Source organism: Notolabrus celidotus, chromosome 7 (assembly GCF_009762535.1).
Source record: "Notolabrus celidotus isolate fNotCel1 chromosome 7, fNotCel1.pri, whole genome shotgun sequence".
NCBI lineage: Eukaryota > Metazoa > Chordata > Actinopteri > Labriformes > Labridae > Notolabrus > Notolabrus celidotus.
Window position 1 is genome coordinate 38,463,043 of NC_048278.1, and position 21,762 is coordinate 38,484,804.

The window sequence follows — 21,762 nt, forward strand, 5'->3', positions numbered from 1 at the left end:
TTTGTTTTACCCCAACACTTTGGGTATAAGATGCATTTTTAACCCCACTTCTTAACACCATTAGGTTGTTATCATGCACTTTAAGAAAACAGAGGTATAGTATGAAGGAAATAAACCATGTGGTGTTCTGGTTCGTTTGAAAAAGACTCCTAAACAGTCAACAACAAGTGACCAGCGGAGGTTGGTGGTGCAGCTCTAGGGGTCTTGGTCACAGGCAGTCAGTTCATACCTCACAACCTCCCAATGATCTTTAAATATTACTATTTAACATTCTTTGTGTCACTTGTAAAACATTGGTTAAGCACCAGTAATGGGGGATATTTTGGCCTCAATTTTGTCCAACAAGAGGAGGTGGAGACACAGGGTTCATCTTTATACAAAGTCAGTGGTTCTAGATGAGGCTGGGTAAACATTAAGAGCTGTCAGGACATCAACAAGGCGCTTCAGTCCTCCGATTTTTAAACTTGGGCAAATCAGAAAATCTCCAAAACGTGCCCAAATGAAAAAACACGTCCAAGCAAAGATTTGAGAATTTTAAAAAAAGTCATGAACTGAAAGAAATCTGAATCTTTAGTTCTTCAAAGATGCCACGTCGCTCTTCTGTTGGTAATTACAGGATGATTATGTGTTGAGTTTAAAACCAGTTCTACACGAGGAGGAGGGATATCACCCAGCTGTGGGAACCAACATAAGGAGGGACTACTTCACCCCCTGTGAACCTTCGGCTTCACTCAGTCCACCTGCAGTCAGTCCGCCTGCAGTCCTTCAAATGAGCTGTATTCCTCATGCATGTGGCGCCCTCTGCTGGCTGCAGGAAGGAGTGACAGCCTCAGCAGCACGGTGCTTAAAGAACACAGAGACAAGAACATGCAAGATTCAAGATTAGAAGATTATTACTGTTGTTTTTTCAAAATACAACATTATCAGACTTTGAGCATTAAGAGCAATATTTAAGTCCCTATATTAACTCAACTGAAGAGGTAAATATTATACAGGGATAAATCAAGAAAGAAGAAGGAAATATGAAATACCTAAAAATAAAACAAAATCATTACAATAGAAAATAAATACAATAAAATCAGAAAAAATTCAGAAAAATTATTACATTAATGTCAATACATTAAATCAGATAATTACCAGAAAAATTAATTAATTTTAATAAAATAAACAAATTCAATCGGATAAATATCAGAAAAATAAAATGAATAGATTCAATCAGATAATTAAAAAATAAATAAAATAAAACCATCACAGTAAAATAATCAAATAAAATCTGATAAATATCAGAAAAAGAAAAAAAAAATCAACACAATTAAAATCTGATTAATAGTAGAAACTTTCAAAATAATAAAAATAACAAAATCACAAAAATATCAGAAAAATAAATAAAATCAATGGATTAAATCAGAAGATTAGAAATAGATAAAATAAAACTATCAGAGTAAAATAATAAAATAAAATCTGATAGATAGTAGATAAATTCAAAATAATAAAATAAAAAAATATATCAGAAAAATAAATCAAATGAAACCAGTTAATATCAGAAAATAAAATCATTATGATTAAATCAGACTCCAGACTCATAACCTGATCTGAACTCTCCTCTGATTTCACCTGACCTGACCCTGAACCCTGCATGGACTCGTCACATCAGACGTTTGGCGCCATTCTTCTGTGTCATCCTCACAAACCGGTCCTGAGATCAGCGGGTCCTCTCATCCTGCTACCCACCTCTATTTTTATAACCTCCAGGAAAAAGATGCTGGCCAGTAATGACACAATAAACACAGAGGCCTGGAGGAGTCCACCATCAACACGGGGAACATACACAGGCAGAGTCACATCTGTGGAACTGAAACCAGTCCCATCTTATAGACAGGACTCTGATCTCATCTTAATCCACCATGAGCAGAGCACTTTGCAGCATTTAGCAAGTTACAGTGGCAAGGACAAACTTCCTTTAACAGGCAGAAACCTCCAGCAGGACCAGACTCATGTTAGACACACATCTGCTGAGACTGAGTATGGGGCCATGGGTGACATTTCTGTCTCAGTGTGTGATGTTACCTTATCATCGACTCTCACATAACCTCAGTGACTTATGCACGACTACACTGACCTGTATGACCTTTGCGACCTGGGCTTTGACTCGATCCTGACCTTGGATTTGGACCTCAGTGGACCTCATTGTGACACTCGTTTCCTCATTGACTTCCTCCAGTCCTCAGGTAGTGGCTCGTCTTTCCCGGCAGTAACTTAGATATAATCTCAGGGACTTGGAAGTTATCCCACACGGCCTGACGTGTACGTCTGACACAAACAGGATTACATTCAAAGACATGACATGCTGCTGATTTGTTAAAGACACGTTGGTGGACACGAAATATAAGTCTTTCAAAACTTCCAAATTGTGTGAATGTGCTGCTTTTGAAATGTTAAAAATGAAAATATTTGGGGTTGTTCGTCAAAACAAGATTTTTAAAGACTTCCTTTATAACTTTATTAAGCTAACATGGAGCTAGACTGGTTTTAATAACCAGGATCTTTGATAAGAGCTGTCTGAAGCTGAAATAAACACATTAAAGAGGAATTTGAGGGTCAGATCCTTCAAAATAAAAGACCAACACTGACAACTAAAGAAGAAAGAGGCCATAACTACAAACTATTAACACTAGAAACATTCAATAACTACTTCTAAACTGAACTCTGTTTCAGTATGGAAGCCCTGAGCAGACATGCAGGGATACTTTATATTTACTCCGTTTTCCTGTGATAATGAGGAATATTTGATGGTTTTCTGAGACTTTCTTTTCAACTCAATGTTTGAATAACAAAACTATTTTGTTTTTTATTGATACAGATTAATTTATCTCATTCTCGTGAGATAACAAAGTTTATTTTCTTGTGATAAAGACAGTTCTGTTGATCCTGAAATCAGAAAATAGGTTCTTTATTGTAAATTAAATAAAAATCAATCAAATCAGAAAAATATCAGAAAAATAAAATAAGATAATTCCAATAAAATATAATCAGATAAATACCAAAAAATAAAATCATTAAAGTAAAATCTGATAAAAACCAGTAAAATAAAATAAAAATAAAATGGAATGATTATAATAAAATACTTAAAAATAAAATAAAATCAATACAAAAAAAAGCAAGAGTAAAAAGAAAGGTTAAAAATAAGGTACATTTAAAAAAATAAATACAAGAACTAAATACATAAATGAATAAATGAGTCAATAAGCTCCCATTGGTTATCTGTGGTTAATACAGACAATAATAATGTTGTAAAATTTTGTAATTAATGTTTTTTTGTTTGTTTGTTTGTTGTTTTTTCCCCCCTTGTATTCTTATAGATGTGTATATATGTGCATGTGTATGTATATATATTTTATTCATATTTTACTTAGAATTTAGAATTTAGAATTTTTCGTGTCTTTGGAAATTACTAAAAAACTCAATAAACATACTGTTAAAAAAAAGAAAAGTCAATAAGATAAATAATGTTAAAGCGATGATGAAAATAAAAATAAATTACTCCAAATTAAAAGCTAGATTAAAAAGGTAAATCTTAAGTTTACTTTTATAACAGCTGTATTACATCAAAGAATATGTCTTATCCATTTTAAAGTAAGCTCACTGTAACCAAATGATATTTAGCTTTCTATAAAATGCTAATTAAATGTAATTTAGCTGTGTATGTTTTTATTCAGCCTGTATTAAAATGAGTTTTTCAGATTTTCCATGATATAAATAAATGAAATATACATTAAAGATGAATTTAAACCCTTTAGTTTCACTTTAATCTCCTTATTGATTTCATTTGAAGGATTTCAGAGGTTAAAACTCTGCAGTGCGTTCAGTGTTCCTCCTGATTGGTATTTCCCAGCCCAGGTGACTCTGCTGCAGGGCCTGGCTGTCCTCATGTGACCCTAAAACACACATTTAGTGCTGGATCCTCCATCCTACCACCCTGTTCCCCTGCAGTGACGTCAGGAACTCCTACATGCACCCCCAACAATCCCAAAAAAACTCCTGTCACTGTGAAAGCCTCCATCTTTATTATTAAATTACACCTGAGATCATCATCGCACCTGGCCGGCTTTAGGAGCCCAGTCAGAGGCTATTTTAGTCCTCCAGATCTGATTAAGGGACCAGACTGCAGCAGGGGGTTTGAGAGGGATCCTCAGGCTCAGGCTGAAGCCCGGAGAGTCGAGCTGCAGAGCGGGTACAAGTCGCCCCTGGTGCCTCTCTCTCTCTCTCCTCACTCTCTCCCTCCTCTCTCTCCCTCCTACCTCTCTCTCTCTCTCTCTGTGGGGGAGTCTCTCTCTCTCCCTCTCGGTACCGATTCTGGTCCAGACGCCATTCCTGCTTCGCCAGTCTTCAGTGAAGGGGGACCCTACAGACCGTCGGGACCATGCTGACCCTCCTGACCACCATGTACCTGGTGGTTCGGGCGGTTTCCTCCCGGGTGAGTGAACGCAGCACAGCCGGTCAGAGAGCTGGGAGTTCCCGCGGGGACGCTGCTGACCGGGCGTCCTTGAACGCATCATAGAGCCGTTAGCTTGAGTTGACCGTTAGACTCTTTTCCCTCCAAAATGTCGTCATTTAAAACATGTTTGTGTTACTTGTGTGTGTATTTTATTGTGTGTTCACAGTGCAGTGTGTGTTATTTTTAATTACCTGGTCACAGATTGACTCAAGGTGAGAAAATGGCCGCCTTAAACTTTTCCCCGCCTTCGTGTCGGTGAGATATCGACATGTTCCTGACCCCGTCATCATTAATTCAGGAAGAGTCGCTCCTACTTGGCAAAGAGTTTAAAGCCATGGTGAAGCCAGCCAGGTGAAGACAGGAACATCCGGTTACATCCTTCAAAATAAAAGACACCTTAACTATACTAAAACGTTCAATAAATACTTCTTAAGTGAAATGTTACTGTAGTAAGGAAGCCCTAAGCAGACATGCAGCGATACTGTGATTTATAATTAAAAAAATAATATAAGCAGACTCAAAAATATTAAAAATACTCTTTGCAGATCCACCAATTTTTTTAAATGACAGCCTTTCTTTGAACTTATAAAAACCCTTAAGTTCAAGGACCCACCTCAATAAAGCATGTTGCAGATTTTTTATTTTTTTCTTAATTTTTTCTTTTACCATGGATTATTTCTTTATCTTGATCCTTTGAGGCTTTGAATCCCTCTCACAGCATGACATCTATTTTAAAGAACATGTTCTGTTAAATGTTATTTCTCAGTTTGTTTTTGGTCTTATTATTATTGTTTTTATTGTTATTGCTTTTTTAATTTTTGCACTTATTTATTTTGGTAATATTCACCCATTTATTTATTTATTCTTATCTATTTGTCTTTTATTTAAAATTATTATCATTTGTTATTATTGGTTGCTTTTTCATTCATTCACTTATTTTGTTTCTTATACAAAAAAACATCACTTGCTTCAATTATTTACTTTGAACTTTTGTTTGAAATGGTTTAAAATTCAAATAAACAGATCTTTGAAAAAAAAAAATATATATATATTTATAGAGTGATTTTCAAAAAAACAGGTTACAAAGTGATTTACATGAGCAGCAGAATAAAACAAGCAGGTCATAAAATCACACGGGCAAGATAAAGAAATAAAACATATTTTAAAAGACATAAAATTCATTTAAAAGAACTGTAAAGGAATAAATCTACTGAATGTCCTGTGATAATGAGTAATATTCGATTGATTCCTGAGACTTTCTTTTCCATTCCATGTTGGAATAACAGTTTTTTATTGGTTCAGATTAATTTATCTCATTCTCCTTGGATAAGAAAGTTTTTTTTTACATGTCTGGGGATCTAGAAAACAAAAAATAGGCCAGTTATTGTGCAAAACCACAACATGATACGCCGCCAAACACAAATACCTACATATTATATTATAGAATATACCTTATCTGAAATAGACTCACATTCAAAAGACCTTTATTTTAAGATAACTGAAACCAAATCATGATATTTTGCTTTCTATGAAATGTTAATTAAATGCAGCAAGTCTGTAATTTTTATTTAGCCTGTATTAAAATGGGTTTTCAGATTTTCCTTAAATAAAAAGCTCCATCAAAATCAAACATCTTGTGCTCACGCCTCAACCTTTGCGCTCTTATTCTGAAGGCCGAATCAGACATGCTTTCGGCCTTGTTTCCTGTTTTGTCGCTGCCTTGCCGCACCCGTCCTGGATGCAGATTATCAGCACCATGGCCAGCTCCTGCCAGCAGCACAGTACTGCAGCCTGTTATAGCCTCACAGCATCTGAACCCAGTGAACGGATCCAACATGGCTGCCGGTGTCCTTGATAGGCTGAGGGATGAATGAAGGCCTCGCTGAAACTGATACTTCCTCTCTGAAAGAACATCCCTCTCGCTCAGCTGCTGCACTTTCTTTGTTCTGTAGAGGCGGCTGGTTCACCAAACTATGTGGAGACTTTTATATTCCTGTCAAAAACTGATAGCTTAGCTTAGCTTAGCTTAGCAGCTCAGAAGTGTTGATTGGTTGAGGTCAGGGCTCTTCGTAGGCCACTAACTTTAAGTAACTTTGTGCAAAGTGGGGGCAGGGAAATGTTGGGAAAACATATGTCATGGTATTTTTTTTATTATAAACATAAGTATTACTCAAAATAAATCAAATTATAATGTTGCCTGTATTGGGAGTCTCTTCATAATGAATTTAAACCTGTTAAAGTTGTCTACATGTTCAAATTGGTCCTGGTTTTCTGTCATACTGCCTTTCAGGTATGGCGACCAACTCAATGTACAAATATTGGAAGTTTTAGACCCTACATTAAGTCTATGTTAACTTTTATACTAAATGTATTTAGTGCCTGACCACATGGCCCCCTGATGTCCCAAACCCAATGACCCAAATGTAACGATAGATGAACAGCAAGAGCCAGAACTTCACCAGGGGTATCAAGTAGGCACTTCCCTCCACTAGTGTTTCATCAAGTTGGGCCAACATCACTTCAAAGAGGCTCAACATTTAGCCCTAGCATCCCAGAACCGTCCCCCTTCAGGCGTTCTCTCTGCCTATCGTATGCACTCTCAAAAAGAAAAGAGAGAAACAGAAAAGAGAGTCCGTAGCGAGAGGTTTGAACTATGAGAGGGCAAATTAGGCTGCATGCTCCACCTCCCCCTATTCCCCTTTTCTCTTACTCTCATAAAAGGAAAGAAGAGAGAGAGAAGAGAGAACAGTCCAGGGAGAGACATCAGAAAGAGGACAAGGGAGGTAGACCTGGGGCTAGAACCCAGCCCCAGCAAATTAGGCTGTACACTCTACCTCCCCCTATTCCCCCATTTTCAAGAGGGATCAGGGGAAAGAAGAAGAAACTGAGAGAAGAACATGTAGAGATAAACAAAGGACAGGGCAAGAGTCATGTTTTCACCTAGAGCCCCCAATTACCCTCATCAGATAAGGCTGTATGCTCTACCTCCCCCTATTTCTCCATTCCCACAAGAGGAAAGTGAGAGAGAAAGAAGATATAACAGTAGAGAGACATCAGAATGAGAACAAGGAAGACAGAGCTAAGGCAAAAAGCCTGTTTGGGATACTACCGACCCCAGCAAATTGGGCAGTATGCCCTACCGCCCCTATTTCCCATTTTCATGAAGGAATTGGGGAAAGAAGAGAAACCAGAGAGAAGAGTCTGTAGAGATAGACAAAGGACAGGGCAAGAAGCCAGTTTTCAGCTAGAGCCCCCCAAATACCCCTTACCAGATTAGGCTGTACGCTCTACCTCCCCCTATTCCCCCATTTTCAAGAGGGATCAGGGGAAAGAAAAGAAAACAGAGAATAGAGTTTCTAGAGATAGATAGAGGTTGTACCCTCTACCTCCCCTCCTTTTTAACTATTCAGTTTGGCAATATGACCATTGTCAGGGCCCGAGCACCGCTGGTGGCGAAGGCCCTATTGTAACCCTAAGGGTTTCATATTATAGGAGATTACAGTTCTGGACCCCTGAACGTGAATGAAAGCACGAGTACTTTTGCACACTCATCGGGCCTGGTAAAAATTGCAAGTTATTACAGGTCTCACAAAAAAAAATTCTGTAGCGCCCCCTAGAGGTAAAAATAACACCCTACGCATCGAGTTTTTTGAGCTACATGCATGAAAAGTCTTACACATATTCATGGCATCAGGACGCACAAAAAAGTCAGTGGCTCCCATATTCAAAACTCAACAAGAAGAGCGCCACCTAGCTTTGAACATGAAAAAATGGGCCAAAATGGGTCTGTGCAAGGGTGCATATTTTTGCTAATTTCTCCTAGAGCTTTTCTCCGATTCAGTCTAAACTAGGTACATTCTATAGTAAACCCATTGACGATTAATACAAAGTAAAGGCATTCCGTTCAGACGAAAGATGTGGGCGTGTCAGAGTTTGGGGCGGGGCATTAAAAAAAAAACATCGGAAAATTGATTTTTGTGACTTTAAAATGCACGTAATTTCACCTCATCCAACACACTCGTCAGTGCTGGGAAAAATTGCGACATTTTATGGGTTTCGCAAAAAAAGTCGAAAAAATGTGCTCACTAGCGCCCCCTACAGTTTTCAAAAAACCCTCCCCATAGGGGTTATTTTGAGCTACATGCTTGAAAAATTTCACACATATTCATGTCATCAGGACGCACAAAAAAGCCTCTTGCACCCATATCCCAAACTCAACAGGAAGAGCGCCACCTAGCTTTGAACATGAAAAATGGCGTCAAAATAAGGGTGCATACAAACGCTATTAACTCCGAGAGCTTTTCTACGATTCAGTCCAAATGTGGGCGTGGCAGGCGTTGAGGCGGGGCATCAAACACACATACAGCTTTGAATGTGAAGAATGACGCCCAAATAAGGATGCATACTTCTGAGAGCTCCTCCTAGAGTTTTTCTCTGATTCAGTCCAAACAAGGCACATTCTATAGCAGACATATTGACGATTAAATAATTGTTAAAGGAATTATGTTCACACTAAAATTGTGGGCGTGGCACTCTGTCAAGTTTGGAGCTTTTCTTGGCAATCTGCCAAAAACTTGGAACATTTGCACCACCTGAGGCAGTATATACTCTCAGATCTTGCTTTTGCATCGTGTGGTGGCAAATATCAGGCGGTGGTTTACATGTGGCGGCGGCTCGCGTAGTAGGCGGCGGCGGCTCGCGTGCGAGGGCCCGTTCATCGCCGCTTGCAGCTTTAATTTATTTTATGTTTTAGAGCAGGCATAGAAAGGTTGTTGGCAAACCCTAGCTATAACTCCATAAGCCATAACTTTAATATTAACTAGGATGCTAATTTTGACTGACAAAAACAGTCTTTAAACCAAATATGCTAAGGCAATAAATAGCGGACTACTAGCAGATTGATTTTAATACAACAAGATATATTTTTTATCTAGTCACACTTTAAATCCTCCTCTGCTTTAGGGACAGTGAGAGCATTAGCTCATAAAGAAAATGCTTACCGCAGTAATGAATCAACTGAAAGTAGACTCTTTATCTCATAGATTTCAATAGAGTCAAACTACCTGTGAACCAGCAGAGGTGCCCCTGCTGGCCATTAGAAAGAATGCAGATTTCAGACTGACCTTCTGACCTAGCTACATCCTGTTCTTGTATGCAGTCTTTGCTCTGACCCCCTGATTAAAGTGTTAGCATGCTGACGTCTGAACTTTCCCGTGTTCTGCTCTCTAATCAGAAGATCAGACGGTCCACTCTGATCAGATTTACCTCCAGAGAAGCTGCAGATAACAGGCTGAACAACAACTTAACAACCTGGCAACTGATCCCAGTGACTTCCTGCAGTCTGGGGAGGGAACTTGACCCCGAGTGACCTTTCACCTTTGACTCCAGTTTCAAACCAGCGATGATGAGTTCCTGAAGGCAGTCAGGAGGAGTTCTTAAGGATGTTCAGGGAGGAGGTGTACTTCTTGAAGATGTGGATGGGTCTGTTTCATGAACCATAACGGGTCACTTAAGACTTCTTGAGATGTTTTTTAAGATGTTTAGTTCTTCTTTAGTGTCCCCTGTACCTCTTGATTGGATTCTGGTAATCCAATAGAAATCCGTATTGGATCATGAGTGGGTTTTGAGGTGGATCCAGGGGTAACACATGAGCTCCAGCATTTGTAGTGGTTAAAAAGTGGTTCTGGTTCCTGACCTGTTCCTTGGCTTGTTTAAATGGTAAAGTTCTTGGAGGGTTTCTAAAGGCCTTCCATGAGTTCTTGAGGGTGCTCCAAAGGAACACGTGGTTCCAGGGTTTCGGTGTTCTTCGGTCGGTCCAAGGGCTAATGGGGAGGTTCTTCAGTGGAGTTTAGAAGTTAGCAATGAGGTTCTAAGAGTTCCTGACCCTTAAGGACTCACTGAGGGTGTTTGGTTCCCAGGGATGTTTTGGAGTTTACTATTTGTTGCAGGGAAGTTTCCAGGGAACCTCATTATGGAGTTCCCAAGGGACTACCTTGAGGTTCCAAAGGTTCAGTTGTTGCTTTGGTTGGTTACAAGTACTCTAAGTTAGAAATAAGGAAGTTCTTGTTTCCGGTTGAGTCCTGTTGTTCTCAACTGGGTTTTGAGGGTCCCTATGTGATTGTTTGTGGTTCTTGAGGTGGATCTAGTGGTACCTGTAGAGTTCAAGTGTTGTCAGGATTTGAAAGTCATCAGTTTTTTATTGTTTCTGACATGTTCCTTGACTTGATCATGTTTTGGGGGGGTTCCATTTCTTAAGGACTCCTGAGGAGACTCCCTGATGGATGTTTGGTTCTTGAGTAGACTCTGGAGGTCTATTAGATCTCAAAATTGCTTTGGGTAAAGGTTTTATGAGATTACAACTACACTTGAGGGTTTCCTTTGGTTCTCAAGGTGGTTCTTGGGTCTTAGGGTCTTAAAGGATTGCCAGCAGTCCTTGAAGGAGATCTTAAGGTCTTTAGTTTTCAGGGGAAAGTTTTTTGGTTTAGGGGGTTTGAATTCAGTTCCCTTGGGTTTTGATTGGTTTCTGAAGGCGATCTAGAAGTTCTTAAGGGGATTTCTGGATAGTTCTTGATTGGATTCAATGATTCCTTATGGGATTACTAGTGGATCTTGAGGGGGATTTAGGGGTAGCTCATGGGCTCCGGTGTTTTCAGGTATTTAAAGTCAGTTCATATTTTTGTTCCTGGCATGTCTTCAGCTTATTATCTGGTCTCAGATCTCAAAATTCAGACTTTGATCTCAGAATTCAGACTTTGATCTTAGAATTCAGACTTTGATCTCAGAATTCAGACTTTGATCCTAGAATTCAGACTTTGATCTCAGAATTCAGACTTTGATCTCCAAATTCAGACTTTTATCTTAGAATTCAGACTTTGATCTCCAAATTCAGACTTTGATCTCCAAATTCAGACTTTGATCTCAGAGTTTTTTTTAAAAAACACCTTAAAAATAATTTCTACTACAAAATGTTGACTTTTTTCTCAGAATTCAGATTTTTTAGATTAAAGTCCATATCTAGACTTTAAATTAAGTAAAAATACAACCTTGATAATATTGTTTTGCTCTCTTACCCTCAAAAATCTTGACTTCTTTCTCAGAATTTTGTGACAAAAAAAGTCAGAATTGTGATTTTGATATTAGAAAATTACAGATTTATTCACCTATCTTATTTTTGGGGTTTTCTTTTGATCCTCCGTTTATAATGAGAAAAAAAACAGATCTTTAAAAAAAACATTTAAAAGAGAATTACTCCTCGAAGCCCCCAAAATTTCAACTTTTTTTTGTTGAAAATTCTGTGAAAAAAGTCAGGATTTTGGAGGGTAGGGGAGCAAAACAATATCTTTGATGTTGTATTTTTACTCTAATTTTAAAGTCTGAATCCTGACATTAATCTCTCTTTTTAAAAACATACATTTCCTTTATATGTTTTGCTCTAGTTGCCATGTTCCTCCTCCGTACATGTCTTTATGGGACAACAGATGCAGTTTTGCTCCTGTCCGCGTGAGGCCGCCAGAGAGCCCCTCCCTGAATCTCATTTTAAAAAACGACCATTTCAGAAAATCCTCTGCCGTATATAGCCGGGGTGGGCGCGGTGTCTTCAGCGCGGTGCATCATGGGAGAATGAGTTCCTATTGTCTACACGGCTGTTGTGTAAAGCTCGTGTGAGCATCTCAAAAAGACTACAAGTCCCTGAAACAGTGCGGGGAGAGACGTTTCACCGCCTGACTGTACAATACGAGCACAGAGGTGACCCTTCCGTCCAGTCCGACTCTGAACAGGGAGAACAGGAACCCCAGACCAGAACCATCTCCATCCTTAGACTACTATGGTAAGCTGGATCTTAAGCTAGCTGTGTTTGAGCTAATGTGAGGGTGTGGGACTACAACAGGACGACCTCTAAATGCTAATGTACAGAGAGCTGGAGGATGCATGAGTACTTGACATTGATATGGAGGTGGAGGAGTTAAACTTTAATGTGGTGCTCATGTTCTCATGGAGGGGGTCTGTGTGCTGGGGTAACGGGGACAGGCACGCGCAGAGGGCAGTCTCTGTGGCGCAGTTACATCCAAACAGAGGAAGCTTCAGTTTCTGCTTCAGTTTCTGCAGGTTTTAGACTTTCTGCACACTTTCTAATGAGACCCGCCTCCAACTGAAGGCCGTGGCGTGGCATCGGCGTCAGGTTACATCATGGGCCCTTTCTTTTATTCAGTGGAGGAGACCAATCATAGCAGGAGGCTCCTCATGTTGAACCTCATTTGAAAAAGTGATAATTTAAGGATTTGGCGCTTTTCTTTAAATATGGAACAAATTAAAAAGCTTTGAATATATTTTCATAATGCACATAAAACCTGCTTAATATCGGCGTGTTTGAATATCACCATGAACCTGCTGCATGTCTTCAAACAGCCTCTCTTTATGGCGCGCTTCCGTTTGTCATTCATTGTTAAGCGCTAAAGGAAGCGTCGGCTAACACTCATAAAAGATCATTTCTACAGAACTTAACCCCATCTTCATATCTGTTATGCATGCCGAATTAAACACTGGACCTATCCACTCAATATTGAGTACAGTTTGACTGAATGGCGTGCCTCCCCTCCCCAGTATGCAAGGTCATGCTTTATTGAGCTCTTTTCTGAATGGAGTTTGGTACTGAGTCCTCTGCGTGCTAAAGGGCAGAGTACCACAGGAGGGGGAGGAGCTGCAGGGACAAAAAAGGCCTTGTGAACCAACACTTTACCTTGTGTGATGACAGTAATTAGTACAGGTTCTATAACTGCAACACAAACAGCAGTTAGTGATACAGCCAGTTCCTCTGTTTGCATCTAGGTCAATGTCACATGAACTAAACCTGTTTGTTTTTATATTCACAGGCTGAACCAATCCGTGTTGTGGTGACCGGCGCTGCAGGCCAGATCGCCTACTCCCTGCTGTACAGCATCGCCAAGGGAGATGTGTTCGGAAAGGACCAGGTAGGAACTAGCATCAACTCTGTGGTTACATAACCTGCAGAGCCCCATTCCCCCTGAAGCTCATCGCTGCACAGACAGCTGGGCGATGCCGTGTGTAGAGTAGGGCTTGTTACATAATGTTCCCAACATGAATAATGCATGTTCTACAGAGGGGCGAGTTTGATTTGGGTCCTCATCAGAGCCAGATTAAGGAAATCTTGTAAAGCAGATGACTCCAAACAGAAGGAAGAATAGCACCACATGCAAAGATTATTTGAATCCTGATACGTCCTGAGAGATGCCGAATGAAAGAGTGTCATTATATTCTCTGGAGGACATTTGAATCAATCTGAATAATATAACATTTTTCTTTATTAGCAAGGTTAAGTTAAATTGCAAGTTTTTTCAATGTGGTTTGGTGCCAAGTTTAGCTAGCATCTTCAAAGTCATTTAAAAGTCCCCTCTGTTTATTAAAACCACCACCTGTAGACGAGGTATGTAACTTCACCTCTCCCTGTCCTTCCTCAGCCAATCGTCCTGATGCTGCTGGACATTCCCCCCATGCTGCCGGTGCTGGAGGGAGTCGTCATGGAGCTGCAGGACTGCGCCCTCCCACTGCTGAGGGGTGAGTCCTGCAGAGTGTTTGAGCCCCAACAGCTGTCTCCTTCACAGTTTGCTTTTTATAAGGTTGAAAATATATGGTCGGGGTCTAAATGACCTAAAGGTACAAAAAGTGTCAGAAATGCTGCTGTAGATGACTTTAGCCTGCAGCAGTGGGGCAGGCTGTAACAGCTACAGCTTAGTCTCCACAGAACTTCATCCACTTAGTGTGCTTTTTGTCCCCGACAGGCTCAGATTATTATTCTAAGAGTCTGACAACGTTACAGAACGGGTCCCTGCAGAGAGAGAGCTTTATGTTCAAGAGGAAGATGATTTTAACCACAAACAGCTGCTACCACCAAACAGCCAGACTCCAGAACAGAAACAGAAACAGTCATTTTAACCTTTCAGAGCAGACGGGCTGCTGGTCTGCTGGTCTGCTGCTGCCTGACGGGTTAGTGTGTTTGTTTACCGTGAGTTAGACAAATATTATGCTGGATAAATTTTACTGAAGAGGATTAGGGCCTCTGAAAACAGCTCTTAATGCTAAGCCAGTTAAAATAGTCAGAATTCCAACTTTGATCTCGATATTCAGACTTTAATATCAGAATTCCGACATAATTGATAGAATTCTGACATTAATCCTAGAATTCCAACATAAATCAGAGAATTCCGACTTTAACTGTAGAATTCTGACTTTATTCTGAGAATTCTGCATTTAATTTGAGAACTCAAACAGTAAATTTAGAATTCTGACATCAATCTCAGACTTCAGACTTACATCTCAGAATTTTCACTTGAATCGTAGAATTCTGAATTTAATCTAAGAATCCTTACTTTGATCGTAGAATTCCGACTTTATTCGTAGGATCACGTTTTTAGTCGTAGAATTCCGACTTAAATCGATGAATTCCAACTTTAATCGTTGAACTCCGACTTTAATCATTGAATTCTAACTTTAATTGTCAAATTACGACTTTAATCTGAGAGTTCTGATTTACCCTAGAATTACGACTTTATTCATTGGATAACGTTTTTAGTCGTAGAATTCCGACTTTAATCTGAGAATTCTAACTTTAATCGTCAAATTACGTCTTTAATTGTTGAATTCCGACTTTAATCTTGAAATTCTAACTTTAATCTTAAAATTCCGACTTTAATCTCAGAATTCTAGCTTTAATCTTAAAATTCCGACTTTAATCTCAGAATTCTAACTTTAATCGTCAAATTACGACTTTAATCTGAGATTTCTGATTTAACCTAGAATTCCGACTTTATTCATAGGATAGCGTTTTTAGTCGTAGAATTCCGACTTTAATCTGAGAATTCTAACTTTAATCGTCAAATTACGTCTTTAATTGTTGAATTCCGACTTTAATCTTGAACTTACGACTTTAATCTCAGAATTACAACTTTAATCTTAAAATTCTGATTTTAATTGTAATCGAATTCTGACTTTAAAAAAAAATAAAAAATATTTGATTTATTTGTAAAGGGACCTTGTACAATATTTAACATAAATGTCACCATTAGATGCATTGTACCAGAGTTAGCTTAAAGCTAATTTACATCTGCAGTCCCTTGACTCATGTCAATATAGTCGGGTGGTTTTGAGGAAAGTGATGTCACAGCTGTTCCCTCTCCTTCCTGTTCTTCTTAAAGCTGGATCTCTGCAGGACGTCTTCCTGTGGTGCTGTCAGACTCTGAGGATGATAATCTGAGCCTGTCAGACTCTGAGGATGATAATCTGAACCTGTCAGACTCTGAGGATGATAATCTGAGCCTGTCAGACTCTGAGGATGATAATCTGAGCCTGTCAGACTCTGAGGATGATAATCTGAGCCTGTCAGACTCTGAGGATGATAATCTGAACCTGTCAGACTCTGAGGATGATAATCTGAACCTGTCAGACTCTGAGGATGATAATCTGAGCCTGTCAGACTCTGAGGATGATAATCTGAGCCTGTCAGACTCTGAGGATGATAATCTGAGCCCGTCAGACTCTGAGGATGATAATCTGAGCCTGTCAGACTCTGAGGATGATAATCTGAACCCGTCAGTTCAGGAATAAATCAACACGTTTACTGGGAGCTCTTTGCTTCGGGGCGTTCGGGTGCAGAGGTTACAGCCTCTCTGCAGCTGCAGCATTTTTAAACTCCTCATTAGCTCGACAGTAAAAAGCAGGTAGAAATAATAAACTCTTATTTTAATATTATTTACTCCTCAGTGAGGCATCAATGATCAGAGTTACTGTTCTAAAAACAAAGACCGTAGTGTGTGTGAGTCAGTGTCATGTTTCCAAACAGAGCCTGTGGTTGTTGTAGGGAGCAGCTGGAACAGTTGTTATCCCTTCAGATAAGAACAGAATGTCCCTGCAGGTTATAAATACAGAGACCTGCATCAGTCTGCAGAGACCACTCTCTGCAGCTCTTTGTGCTCTCTCATTTAAACACCATACACACACACTATCTGAGAGTGTGTGTCATTGTCCTCCCTAACCTCTGCTGCTGCTGCTGTGAGGAGGAGGAGGAAGGAGTGCCTAAAACAAGGCCTCTGATTGGTCAGAGGTTCGGCACCACAGCAGCCAATCAGAGGGGTGGTGGGACAACAATGAACGGAGGGGAGGTGGACTCTGAGTGAAGTCCACTCTGATAACAGTTTCTTCTAATAATCTAACGTATGTTATCAGGATCAGCGGAGCAGCAGGAACCTCTCAGAGAGGCTGAAGATGAAAACAAGAAGAGTCTGAATTTTAAATATTCTTAATAAAAGTTTAAAGGCAGAAACACGATCATAGATTTCAGAGGAGTACGTTCAGAGACACTCAGAAGACACTGATGTTTTTGTTGTAGAATAATCAATACACCTTATCAGTCCTGATGCATCATCTTATCCTTATCCATATGTTAGAGCAGAGACCGTGATCCGCCCACTACAGATAAGATATCTCTGTTCAAAGGGCCGAGGAGGACGGCCAATCAAAATCACTTTCAGTGAAATTATTCAGTGTGAAAAAAAGTAGTTCACAAGTTTCAGTATCTGTAAAATCTACTCACAACAAAATCAATAAGAACAAACATTACAAAATAAATACATTTTAGAAAATTAATATAAATTTAAAAAAGTTTTTTTTTTTTTATTAATTTATTTAATTAAAATAGTTAAACATTAAGTAATTCAATTTGAAAATAACATCTAAAATAATTTTAAGATTTTAAATATTTTAAAAATATTTAACTACCTAAATTTAAGTTTAATTACCTAAGTTTAAAATATGACGTATATATAAATTAAACAAAATATTTTTTTTCTGTTGCTGAAGATATTAATAAAATAAAAAGTATAAATTAACATTAACCAAATACATTTTGATGTTTAAAATATTAGATATGTTTAAATTAAAAATATAAATTTGATTTTGAATATGTTTCAATTACTCACATTGAAGAAAATAAAATGTTTGCAACATTCAAAATTTTTTGAAATAATGAAATCAAACAAAATGAAACAGTTTCAAATATTTTAAATTATTTAAAAAATAAATAATGGTAAATATAATAAAATATTTTTAAAATATTAACTTTTTTTTTACAAAATATTACAAATACAATTTAGAAAATACACTGAATTTATTGAGTTTGTGTTTTGCTTCTTTTTAAGTACAGAAATATATTTTACTAGAGTTGTTTAAATACCTGATTACAGCACTTTTTTCAACTAAAACTAGAAGAACTCTAATAAAAATTTTCAAGTTTTGTCTTTTCATTTCTAAAAAATTGAAATGAATATCAGTAACCTGATATTAAAATATTGCTTTATCCTGTTGTTTTCCTATAATAATAAGATGTTTTTTGTTGACATCTTTAAAAAGAGAGATATTATAACCCCTCCCTCTCTCCCTCTACAGACGTGATCCCCACTGACAAGGTGGAGGTGGCCTTCAAGGACGTTGACGCCGCCATCTTGGTGGGCTCAATGCCCAGGAAGGAGGGGATGGAGAGGAAGGACCTGCTGAAGGCCAACGTGGCCATCTTCAAGACCCAGGGGTCTGCGCTCGACAAGCACGCCAAGAAGACCGTGAAGGTGAGGCGTCAGACTGAATCCACGCTGGATCTTTGGGGTCTTTCTGTGTCTGTGTGAGGTGATAAACTCAGGAAGTGAAACTGCCTCTTCAGCGTCTCGCCCCTCACACTGAGCCGACTGTTCCCCCGGACGTCACGTTGTCTCTGCAGAGCGACTCCCAGCAGCTTTATGTTCCTGCAGAGCTCTAATCTGCAGAAACACTGCGTTCCAGGCATCCGCAGCTCGCACCATCAACCCTTAACAAAGCATGTAACCAGCAGGAGGGCCCCTAATGACCTGAAGTCCTCCATGAGGCCACATCTACTGAGAGGTCAAAGGTCAAAGCTTCACATGTAGAGCAGGAACCGGCCTGATGGAGGGGGTTTTGTGTTTTTCAGGTTCTGGTCGTCGGAAACCCGGCTAACACCAACTGCCTGATCGCCTCCAAATCTGCTCCATCCATCCCTAAAGAGAACTTCTCCTGCCTGACCCGCCTGGACCACAACAGAGCCTCCTCTCAGGTACACACACACACACACACTAACCTAACACACACACACCACTTAGCTCTCTGGTCACTCGTTTGTGACACGGCTGCTGTACGCGTGTCTCTCCTGCAGGTGGCGATGCGTTGCGGCGTTTCCGCTGACCACGTGAAGAACGTCATCATCTGGGGAAACCACTCCTCCACCCAGTACCCCGACGTCCACCACGCCAAGGTCAACGTCAACGGCTCCGAGACGGCCGCCTACGACGCCGTGAAAGACGAAGCCTGGCTCAGAGGAGACTTCATCTCCGTGAGTCTCTCTCTCTCTTCTTCCTCACTCACTCGTTCTTTCTCTTTAAGGGTCGTTCCTCTCCAGGTTATCACTTTTCAAACCTCCTCTTCTTCCTCTCCTTCCTCCTCTTCCTCCTGCAGACAGTGCAGCTGCGTGGTGCAGCCGTCATCAAGGCCAGGAAGCTGTCCAGCGCCATGTCTGCCGCCAAGGCCATCTGCGATCACATGAGGGACATCTGGTTCGGCACCAAGGAGGTCTGTGAGATCTCACCGATACTAACGAAGCTCTGAACGTTACTCTCTGTCAGAGGGGGGAGGGAGAAGTTACACGTTTTGAAGAGTTGTAGCGTTTCAGTACGACACTGAGGGCCGGGTAAAGTTCAGGAAACTGAAACATGTTGCAAGAAGAAAGATTTGAAGGACGTGAAACTGAGTCTGATCCTGCTGAATGTTCGCTCCTCCTTAAATCGCCCCGTGATGCCACACAGTACAAATATTAAGGACGGTGTTTTTAGCAGCTGCAGAAATATTCTAGATGTTTATGCAGTGTTTTGAACACATTTTAGTAGCTCTTAATATTTAATGCATTCTTAAATGTCTTAAAATGTATATGAAAGATGGTTGTTTCTTCTAGATTCTTCTATTTTCCTGCTATATAACCGGATATAGTTTGAATCATGTTTAAGTGTTGATATAAAAACTTGTAAATTGAGCTGGGTTTCCACCAAACGGTCCTTTCCACTTCAGTACGGTACACAATTTTTAACATTTCCACAATCAAAAGTTGGTAACAGAATGAGCGGAGAGAAGGGCGCAGAGATGGATGCAAAGGGAGAGGGAGATCGCACAAGAAGAAATCTTCCCTGTAAACGTTTATTTAATAATTAACATACCTTACCTGCAGCCAGCGTCATAAAGACAACTTTAAAAAAATATATACTTTAATTAAAGTTTTTCATAATGATACAAGACGGGTGAGAGACAAGACATGATCTAAATTAATGATTAATAGAGACCAAAACATTATATAGAAATAAATGAATCAATGAATAATAATAATAGATAAATAATGAAAAGAGAAAAATTGAAAATAACAATAATCATCACTAATAATAATTATTAATATTTCTACCATCACATACAAAATAAATAAATAAATAAAAATACTATAACTAAATCCTAATAATAGCAATAGTACTAACTATAATTCTTTTACACCATAACCTTTATCATTGCTTCTTCCCTCACCCTGAAGTAATGACAACTTTGTTGTCAAACGAAAGTTTACTGTAGGCTCCAATAAAGCGATATACTGTCCCGGGCACAACTTCAAAATAAAAGCCTTGTGTGAAAACAGAAGGAGGTCTCTCCATAGAAAGAAAATGGATCAGGCTTTTACTTTGAAAAACATTCCGGAATTAATGCTCTGAAAGGCATTCCGGAAGTTCTTTGATGCTTTGAGAAACATTCCGGAATGCTTCCATGTTTTATATTTCATGCTTTTTATTTACTTAGAGCTGAATCAGAGAGAGGAAAAACCACAGTGTGTCAAGAATTTGGCAAACCTTCTGTCCTCTAGATTTTCGGCACGAGACACTCTGTCAGAGACTGTTCAGAACACGTGTTTACAAACTGAAGTATCTGTCGGACACCATCAGAGACTGTTCAGAACACGTGTTTACAAACTGAAGTATCTGTCGGCCATGTTGTTTTTAACTCTCTGACTGGATCTGTGCTGTTTCCTACCTTCAGGGTGAATTCATCTCCATGGGAGTCTTCGCCAAAGGAAACTCCTACGGCATCCCAGAGGACCTCATCTACTCCTTCCCTGTTCAGATCAAGGTGAGTCCATCCAATCAGGAGCCAGGTAACAGAACACACCTGATGTCACAGTGGGAATCAGAACTTCACCTAAAGTCACATTTGAACCCAAAATACTCAGAACTGTTAGCCCCAGGTACTACTGACCCAGGAACTAAAAGGTTAAATTCATAAAGGGTGTTTTTTACGATGGATAGGGTGACATTGAACAGAAAAATAAATACAAAGTATAAATACCACAAAATCTGAATTTGACCTCTGACCTTCTCCTCTGTCGCCCCCCCCGTAGAACAAGACCTGGAAGATGGTCGACGGACTCCCCATCAACGACTTCTCCCGCGCCAAGATGGACGCCACAGCGGCCGAGCTAGTCGAGGAGCGTGACACCGCCATGGACTTCCTGTCCCAGTGACTGTCTCCCCCCGCTGGTCAACAGCAGCAACAGCACTTAGACGCCCTGAAGGCTTGCTGCTCGCGGCTCTGATGAAGAAGAAACCTTCCATTCTTATAAACCGTCCCAGCTGCCGTCTGTGTGTCACCTCTCTCCGTGTGTGTGTGTGTGTGTGCGTGTGTGTGTGTGTCTGTGAGCGTGTGTCATCAGGCCACTTCTTCAGGTTTTCAGTTAACCTGTGTATCGACCACATCCTGGCCTCCTCCTCCTCCTCAGTGTGAAAGACACCGAGAGAATGTCTCTGTTGGTAGATGAGAACACACACTAGCTGTTCAGAAACTGTAATGGAACAAGTTATCACCAATAAAACGACAAGAAACTTACAGACCATAATCCTGAGTCCTCTGAGTCCTCTCTGCTTCTGTGGTTTAACATTCAACACTGTGGACTCAACATCGTCTCTTTATGGAAGACAACCAATCATGACATTTTTTATTTGGAAGGTTAATCTAGTGAATACATTCTTTTTTTTTTTTTTGTATATTTCTTATTTAAATTCTGACTTTAAAGTTAGAATTTTATAAAAGATATCAAATTTTTTAAATCAGAATTCTGACTTTAATCTTGAAACTCTAAATTTGATCTCAGAATTCCAACTTTGATCATC

At 39.6% G+C, this 21,762-nt stretch overlaps 1 protein-coding gene and 1 long non-coding RNA gene across 3 annotated transcripts; one reads left to right on the plus strand and one right to left on the minus strand.

Moving 5' to 3' along the window:
- Window positions 1–519: 519 nt before the first annotated feature.
- Window positions 520–4,942, minus strand: LOC117815823. The gene is made up of 4 exons (XR_004631855.1): window positions 4,687–4,942; window positions 4,299–4,542; window positions 2,120–2,310; window positions 520–843 (listed from the first exon to the last, which is right to left on the minus strand). It is a non-coding gene; the product is annotated as an uncharacterized LOC117815823 (long non-coding RNA).
- Window positions 4,166–21,488, plus strand: LOC117815822 (malate dehydrogenase, cytoplasmic-like). Of its 2 annotated transcripts, none has more exons than XM_034687768.1 (9): window positions 4,166–4,474; window positions 13,366–13,464; window positions 13,972–14,068; window positions 17,951–18,126; window positions 18,504–18,626; window positions 18,726–18,902; window positions 19,025–19,138; window positions 20,636–20,725; window positions 20,994–21,488. In XM_034687768.1, the coding sequence occupies exons 1-9, from the start codon at window positions 4,421–4,423 to the stop codon at window positions 21,114–21,116; spliced, it is 1,053 nt and encodes a 350-aa protein (XP_034543659.1). In that variant the 5' UTR covers window positions 4,166–4,420; the 3' UTR covers window positions 21,117–21,488. The 2 variants fall into 2 exon arrangements, with proteins under 2 accessions (XP_034543659.1, XP_034543660.1); XM_034687769.1 differs by lacking the exon at window positions 4,166–4,474 and adding an exon at window positions 12,192–12,323.
- The last annotated feature ends 274 nt before the right edge of the window (window positions 21,489–21,762 follow it).